General features: G+C 38.3%; 2 protein-coding genes across 2 annotated transcripts; one reads left to right on the top strand and one right to left on the bottom strand.

Moving 5' to 3' along the window:
- Window positions 1–1,527: 1,527 nt before the first annotated feature.
- Window positions 1,528–3,892, bottom strand: LOC143562039 (putative xyloglucan endotransglucosylase/hydrolase protein 6). The gene is made up of 4 exons (XM_077049962.1): window positions 3,465–3,892; window positions 3,104–3,204; window positions 2,810–3,006; window positions 1,528–2,484 (listed from the first exon to the last, which is right to left on the bottom strand). The coding sequence occupies exons 1-4, from the start codon at window positions 3,694–3,696 to the stop codon at window positions 2,094–2,096; spliced, it is 921 nt and encodes a 306-aa protein (XP_076906077.1). The 5' UTR covers window positions 3,697–3,892; the 3' UTR covers window positions 1,528–2,093.
- Window positions 3,893–5,832: 1,940 nt separating this feature from the next.
- LOC143562042 (uncharacterized) lies at window positions 5,833–6,747 on the top strand. Its single transcript, XM_077049966.1, has one exon. The coding sequence runs from the start codon at window positions 5,833–5,835 to the stop codon at window positions 6,745–6,747; it is 915 nt and encodes a 304-aa protein (XP_076906081.1).
- Window positions 6,748–9,088: the final 2,341 nt, after the last annotated feature.

The following is a 9,088-nucleotide window of genomic DNA, read 5'->3' as shown; positions in this document are numbered from 1 at the left end:
AATATAATTAAGTAATTATATTTTTTTAAATATAAAAAACTTTAAATATATATATTAATCAAACACATTTTATAAAATAGATAAAATCTGACTAACCAATAGAAAACTAGTAGTTTAAATAAGATAATTCAATAATGGTTAAAACTAAAATTTTATATAAAAAATACGATTTTTTAAACAAACTCCATTTTTAACGAAATTTATACCGGAATGCTCACAAAAAAACTAAGTAAGACTGTGTTTTTAGATTTTTTTAAAAAGTCAAATATAATAAGTTATAAAACAAAAACCAAAATATATATATAAATAATTGTTATGAATTAAAAAGAAAAAATAAAATAAAAGTACATCCAATTACATGCTGACACGTGGCCATTATTGAGAAAAAGAAGGGATTGAAATCCCAATTGGTGGACCGATCGGTTTGCACCTTTAATGCCAATTTTTATTTTTTCTTAATTGTTAGAATTGCAATCCTAGATCATGAATGTGAGTAGTCTTAAAACTTGACCGGACGAAGGCATGTGTAACATGTGTTAGTGGGTCCGACTACAAAAGGAGGTTAGTTAGTTAAACATGTTTTGGCTCTCCGACAATAATCCATCAGCACCTTAATGTGCACGTGCTTAGATTTGTGACCACTTCCTTAATACACATGTGCCACCCACTCTATCAACCTTAGCTTATAGGACTCGTTCCAATTATTGTATTGTGTACCTAATGGTCATCCCATCATCAATATTACCAAAGTATTTACAACATCGTCCAAGAAATATAACATTTTAGTGTCTAATGAGTGGCACACTTAATATATTAGCATCGGAGTCACACTTCAGGGAAAGTGGAATGACGCTATAAATATTTTGTATGGTAGAAATAACATAATTAGTCCTTTGGTTGAATCCTATAGGCTCACTATTTGGCATATGATTCAAACAATATGCTGATTATTTGGGATATGGTTCAAACAACAGGATTATTGGGGATGTGATTCAAACACTCGATCTTTGATACACTATCATGAGTATCAGTTTCTTGTTTTAACATATGTATGAATAATTAGTTAAATGTGTATAGACAATACCCTCTTGCCAAACCAAGTTTTACGGTCTTTAGAAGCAACTTATTAAATGAAAATTAAATTGAAATCATCTTTAAAAGCTATACGGACCAAATCAAATCAAAAACTTATATTCACACTTATAATGACTCAGTTAAATCGGTAAAAAAGGATTCGATAATCAGACTTTGTAAATTCTCTTTTGGTGAAGAACAAAAACTCATGGTGCATTGGTGACAATAAAAGAATTTCTTAAATACATTACTACATGTACAAAGTTTTTTTTTTTTTTGAACAGCTTAACATAGATTTTAATGGTAGAAAAATGAAAAACTTCATCGGTCACACAAACTAATATAGAAGTGTAAAATGTTAATCATAATGGATGAAATGAGTCTTTCCACCCCCTCCCATCTCTAATCTCTCTTTTTTATTTCTGGTCTAAAAATGCCATATCAGTCTTTCATCTTTCCTCACTTTATCCTTAAGCTATGTATAACCTTAAAAATAAATCTTTCTCATCTCTCTTATTCTTTAACCATATTTTAACTAGATACAAGATGACAGGCACAAGACGCAATACCCATAGCCATAAATACATTATTCGGGTGGTTAATGCCCGTGCGAGATGTTTTTTCGACGGTACAACTTCATGTGGGACGGTGTTCCCACCAGTTTTGATTCGTGCCGTCTTATGCCCCGCTCCTAGCTTTCCAGTTCCACTCTGCCCCTCATGTCTTTTACCTTTGCCATGTCTTTTTGCATGATCATAATTTGATCATTTAATTTTGATTGTATTATAGTTATTTTTAAAACTCTTAATATTGCAGAAGTACAAACACTTGTAAACACATTTTTTTTGCATCTGTATGTCATTTTCTTAATTTATTGCAGAAAATTTATTGTGTGTAGATACAAGTTCAAAAAGAAAAAGAAAGTACACAATAACATTTTACTTTCTTGGCCCCATCCCATCTGATTCATGATCATATAAATATCAATAATAACCAGGACAAGTATATAAACAATTTTCTTAAATCTTGTCCATACATTCCGGTGGGGCAACCGGGTTCCTTTGTTTGTCGGTGCAGTAATCATATACCATGTGGTTCATACGCACCCACTGGTACCTGCGCATTGCAACCGCATCGAGTTGTTGGTAGCCTTTACCCTCCCACCAATTGGCTGGGTTGGAAGCACAGGCACTTGGGTTTGGTGTAGGGCATCCTTCAATATCAAAGTCTTTGTAATAAGCATAAAAAGGTGCTTGGTTCCAGTCAATTTTTTCTAGCCCACCCCTTGTGGTCCAATCATCTGCTTCCCATAATGTTGAGTAAATTCCCATTGGTTGGGATTTTGGAAAGGGGGTTCCTTTGGCTTCATTGTTCTTGTACACTCTTATAGGCACTTCATCCACTAAAAATCTATACAAATGATGTATTGGTTTTAAAAGCTTTTTACATAAACATGTACTCTTTAGAGGTCAACTTTTATAAGTAAGTATTGGTTTTAAAAGCTTTTTACATAAACATGTACTCTTTAGATAAAAATATCTGCCATTTGTACATTTAGTGCAATACTGGCAGCGGCGCCACATGGACAAGTCAAGGACGTGACACGTGACTTCTTTAAGAGAAAAAGACCGTGGAAAAAAATTCTTTTTGAGGAAAAAGCCGGCCGTGTTTAGTTGTAAATTTGAAGTTAACTAGCATGTGGTTTGAAAGCAAGATTGTTGTGTATATAACTTACACAACATGTTGGTGGTTCCATAGGATGGAGTAAAGGTGGAAGTCAGCAGCAGGGTCAAACCAAAGGTTAACCCTTTGTTCTCTATCGCCTTTTCCATGGGCATACACATTGGTTTGAACCGAGTATGGTTGTCCGGTCCGGTTCCCCAAGAACTCGAAGTCTAGCTCATCTCGTATTAGATCCGTATCCGAGTTCATCTGTCATCAAGAACCATGAAAGAACAATGATAACTAATATGTGTGTGTTAAACAAATTATTTAAGCAATTTTTGCATTGTAGTTCAAAATTCCATACATAAAAGGGGGTGACTGTGCCAGCAGAGTCGCCTGGAATGAGCTTGATTTTCATGCTCACACGTCCAAACAAATACTTGTTCTTTGAAACGAACCCACATCCTATTAACATAAAAAAATAATGTTTATGAAATAATTTATTAAGGAGCTACCGGTATGTGAAATCTGATATTATACTTATTTTTATATGTTATATAACTATCTCACCTTTGACTTAGGTTACGCCAATCTCACCAAATATTGTTGAACAGCGTCTAGTAAATAAAAATTTGTTTTGAATTTATCACTAACTTCACATGTTTTGGTGTAAGGACCATGCACCGGTGCATATGTTCATACGAATTAATAAGCGTGTTACATACCCGAGTTATGGTCAAGGAGTAGTTGGATGCCCTTCCCGCCATCGAGCTGCTTAATATGAGAATTAGACCATGTTATGCGAAAATCTTGAAGAAATGTTGACGGCTTCGTATATGTCACCGGCAACAATGTCACGAACCTGATAAGGAAAAGAGTGACTAGAACGGTTTTACAAAATATGCTCATAGAGTAGGCCATTTTGAATGTACAAGGATAATGAATGTTGAATGTCATATGCTGTGTGTGGAGTGAATAGATTATAAGTTGAGGGAGGGGCTATATATAGACCAAGAGTTAGATAGGGAGTTTGAAGGATTAATTAGTTGAGGGACTTACATAGTATATTTGAATTGTACGAGGGGTCCATTGCAAAGTGGCTTCGCTTTCAGCTTAGCCTCAGCCAAAGGCTAGCCGTCGGTTGGACCTCATCGCTCTCTAATTGAACATCGTCTTAGTCAATTTTTTGGGTTATACCTTTTCGCTTGTGATTTTTTGAATGTACTTCTTCCTTACTAGCTAGATGTCTAGATCCATAATGCATCTCTATATTTTCACTCACCAAGTTGCATTCAACATATATGGGCGCATTTAGCCTCACCTTTTTTTGTTCTTTTTATCTACAAGGAAATCACTAAAAGGAATATCTCTATTGTATATATAAGAATCCAAGTCGTCCATATAATGACATACTAATCAACACAAATGGAGTTTGGTGCTATAGAGGTAGGGTACCAAAAATACCCAAATACTCTTAAGCATCACCCGCGAGTTTGGTGCTATAGAGGTAGGGTACCAAAAATACCCAAATACACTTAAGCATCACCCTCGGGTCATGGGGGATCCCCTCATATGCCAACCGTGGGACATATAAATCACCCACATAACTCAAAGACAAAGGAAGAACAATAATGCATCCTAGAGACTATGTGCGGGAGGACCTAGACGCCCTCAGAAGTCATCCGCAGGGTACTATTCCCACCCGCAGGAATGGCCAGAAAGGCAACGTCATAGGATAGATGTATCTAACTAACTCTTTTCTAGAAGTTTTAACAAGATCCTTTCTTGGAAAGCACGTGACCCTTCAGCCAATGAATAGAGGACAACTGGCCAGACATGCACATGGCCAGGTATATATCGTCCTATCACAGAGGGATACATTTCCAGGTTGTTACAACCATGCACAGGGGCCGTATAGCTCAACCTATCATATGAGGACACATGTCTAGGCGGTTACAAGAGCATCTACTAGAAAGGGACAGTTGGGCAAATTACATTCCCACATTCTTCGGCTATATATACTCCACAATCTCCATGAAGTAAGATTATTCACTCCCAACTATCTACTGTAAATACTTAAGTACTTTCTCTTTGCCGGAATTATACTTATTCTCACGCCGGAGGGTGTTACGGGAAGACCCCCTCTCTTGTCCTTCCCGTAACGAGCTCACAGTGGTTGTTTTGCAGGTTTCTGTCATTGGACTTGGGAGATTGGGCTCGTATCGTTGTTAGTAGTTGTTCGTACCATACCATGTGGACTCATTGGATCTAAGACCTGTGAAGGAACTAGATCCATGTTTCTTCATTGGGGTCATCCATGTTTTTGCTAGAATTGTGTTAGTTTTCGTTGTTCCGATACGATATGAGTCAAATCCTCAAGGGCCGACGGAAACTCCGGTAACTGTTAGACGTACTATTGATGTCATAGCACCTGGAGGACCTACTCCAGGTGATTTTAGGACACATTACTGGTGAGACTCGTCGAGCTCGTACATAATTGGGTCTAGAAGACGGATCTGATAATTCTGAATCGATGAGATCTCATCGTCGTAACTTCAGATCTGAAGGAGTCTAATCTCCTGAAGACTGGTTACGCATTCAGCAAGAAAATGCCTTAGCTGAATATGAGCGTATGATTCGTGAAGAGCGAATCCGCGCTCGTACCTTAATTTATGATGAAACATCTGGAAGATCTCCATCTCCTCCTACCACAATTCGGAGGAGTCAGATAAGATTTAATCTGCAAATGGAGAGAACCTCTGAGGATGACTTTAAAAGAAGAAGGCGTGATCGTCCTTATTCTTTCACACGCAATCCTCACAGAATCGAGTATGACAGTTATGATCCAACATATCATCAAGTGACGTTAGTTATTTCAGTGGTAATAGCAGAACTCATGCTAGAGAGAGGGCTAGTCGCCCGCGTGCGGTAGTTCGCCATACTGAGTACCACAGTGATGCGGAAGATGACTTCACAAAACCGTATCGTCCCGCAGCCTTTGCTGAAAAGTCGAAATTCATAGCGCGTATCGCAACAGCTCCATTCCCAGTTAACGCAAAAATTCCAACGTCATTGGGTAAGTACAATGGGATGATGGATCCAAGTGATCATCTTCTAAATTTTGTAGCAGTTGGTGGAGTCCGCGGATGGACGCTCCCTTATTGGTTTCACATGTATGCATTGACGTTAACTAGGGCAGCGCGTGAATGGTTCGAAAAATTACCTGATGGGCAGATTACTAATTGGGATGATCTGGTGAAAAATTTTTCCCAACATTTCAATCAGCAAAAGAACTACATATGTGACCCGTCAGAAATTTTAGATGTTGTTCACCGAGATAATGAATTTGTTGAAGACTTCATTACTCGGTTGAATGACGAAAGTTTGAACATCGGAGGAATCAGCAAAGATATGCTATGGGGAGCCTTCCGCAAAAATGTACGAAGTAACGCTTTGATCCGCACTCTAACTAGCAAGGATGGAATGCCTCAAGAGTGGGACAAAATTATGTCTGTCGCAAAATTGTTTGCAAGGACTGAAAAGACCTTAGGGTCTGACAGTCCAAAGCCAAAATTGAAAGTGGAATTTCAAAATCCGCAGCCGGATAGGCAGGCCAAGGGAACAATTTGGTCAAGACTTCAACCCTCCGCGGATAACTCAAAACAGTTCGATGCAAGATCGCTGATAGCTAACAAGAACAAAGCAGGCGCTTCGACGCAGCATGTCAACAATTGGACTCCTTTAACGAAGACTCCTTCTGAAATCTTGATTACTGAAAATGTGAAATTCAAAAAGCCTCAACCACTCATGAAAAGATCATTCCTTAATCCTAAGAAACATTGCACGTTTCATGATGACATTGGTCACAACACGGATGACTGTTTAGCCCTAAAGGACGAAATTGAAGCAATAGTTAAATCTGGGAAGTTAAGTCACTTGGTTAAAAATGTGAGACAAAGACCTGGTAAAGCTCCTGCACAAGACAATCAAGGCCCGCCTAAAAAGTAGGTTAGAGACTTGAATGTTCACATGATTCAAGGAGGGCGCATTATTGGAGGAAAAAGGCGAGAAATTGATGAGGAAGAATGGAATAATGAACCCGTGATTTTCCCGTGGGTCAAAGGAGGTCCATGCAACAAAAACCCGCTGATAGTCACTGCTCTCATAGGTCATTACCATTCACATTACGTCTTTTTTGATACTGGCAGTACGTCAGACATAATGTATGAACAGTGCTTTGAGCAACTTGACGAGGAAGACAAGGCGCGCTTGAAGCCAATTCACGCACCTGAGTCTGTTTTTGGGGGTGAAGTGATGCATCCGCAAGGGGTAATTTCCTTTCCAGTCATAGTTAATGATGGAACGCATTCTCGCACTGAAGACGTTGAATTCTTGGTTTTACCGGCTACGTCAAAACACGATATTATCTTAGGGCATGAGGCAATTGGTGATTTCAATGCTCACCCTTCCATAGCTCCCGGTGCAGTGGGGGTTCCGACCCGCACTGGGGTAGCTATTATCCACATAAACCGTCATTGCTTCTCAGCGGAAAATTCAAAGCCAAGTAAGGTGCCGAAGCAAAATGAAAGAATTGAGCCAGAAAAGTGGGTGTTGAACAAATACTTTCCATATCAAACAATAACAATTGAGTCTGCTATCTCCGAGATAGTAAGGACATTTTTAAAACAGCTATTAACAAAGAATACGGACATCTTTGCTTAGCAGCCCGCAGACATGACTGGTGTCCCGTGGAGGATTGCGGAGCACAAGTTGCGGGTAAACTCAGCATTCACGCCAATTGTTCAAATGAAACGCAATATGGGTCCTGAACAGACCAAAGCTATGAATGAACAAGTCCAAGATCTTTTACATGCTGGAATCATCCGAGAAATTCAATACCAGACTTGGGTTGCTAATCCAGTCATCGTTCCTAAGAGCAACGGAACATGGCGAATGTGTATAGTTTTCAAGGATCTAAACAAAGCATGCCCAAAGGAATGTTATCCTTTGCCAGAAATTGATCTTAAATTCGACGTTGTAGCCCCGTTCAAATTTAAGTGCTTCCTCGATGCTTACAAGGGTTACCACAAGATCCGCATGGCGGCATGTGACGAGGACAAAACAGCATTCCGCACAGACCAAGGCACATTTCGTTACAAGATGATGCTCTTTGGTCTGAAAAACACGGGGGCTACATATCAACGGTTAATGGACGAGGCCTTTAAGGGTCAAATTGGGCGAAAACTAGAAGTAGGATACATCAAAAACTTCTTCGTCTGAATCGTTTGTTGGACTTGCTCTTTCAAATGATCGAAAATCATTTCTGAATAGTTGAATGGTTTGTTGAGAATACGAGCCACAAATGCCTATTGCAGACTTATACGACATTCATCAAATCCCCCTTTACGTCCGCCCATACAATGAATTAGAACATGTAACAAATACTTGTAAGGCGGGCATAGACCATTCTTGTTAAGCATAGATTGTTCGACATCTCTACCATATCGTACGCGTGTAAGTAAGCCCTTGATTAACCTCTTGTCAAATTTACTCGGGTTATTATCGTTATCCTCAAACCGAAGCACCCTCCTAACCATATCCACATTCACTGTAATAGGGGTTTGATTGATTGTAACTCGAATGTGGTTCTCAGCCTCAACGAATTCAACAGTATTCCAGAACTGCCTAATAATACTAAGATAGACAGTAGGTCTGGCAGTTATGGCATAGAGTAATACTGAACGTCGTAAAAATGCTAGAATATCTCCAAAAGTGGCTACGTCAGCAACATCCGAATTAACATAAGCACATATGTTGTACTTCTTGTCATATGATAGCAATTGGACCTCTTGTTGTTCCTGAGGTTGTTCTTGAACTTGAGGTTGTTCTACTTCTTGAGGAGCAGCGAGTGGATCTTGAGCCATTTGATCGGCCATTAGAACTGAATGAAAATGTAAACGAGTATTAGTAAAGTGAAAATATAATTTACAGGTAACATATATGTATCTATTTATCTATAGATGATGTATTTAATTTTAAATGTCATGTGTAATCAATATATTTACGCGTTTAGACTGTTGAAATAATTCATTAAATACAAAAGTTAATTAAATTTAATTAAATTATGTAAAATGAAATGTCATTCGTGTAATTATCACTTTGATTCGTTAGAAATATGTAACGAATCAAGTGATTCACTATCAGGTAAATATGTTAACGAATTAGACATAGCGAATTAACTATAAATAATAACGAATTAAATTCCAATTCGTTCCAATTTTGACGAATCCACAATTGATTCGTTAAGAAAGTGATTCGCTGAGCTAATTTGTATGCATCCTTAACGAAT

This window comes from Bidens hawaiensis, unplaced genomic scaffold, assembly GCF_021521415.1.
Source record: "Bidens hawaiensis isolate Kalapana, Puna unplaced genomic scaffold, B.hawaiensis_p1.1 tig00020895_1, whole genome shotgun sequence".
NCBI lineage: Eukaryota > Viridiplantae > Streptophyta > Magnoliopsida > Asterales > Asteraceae > Bidens > Bidens hawaiensis.
Note: the sequence above shows the minus strand (reverse complement) of the source record. Positions and strands in the feature narration are given on the sequence as shown.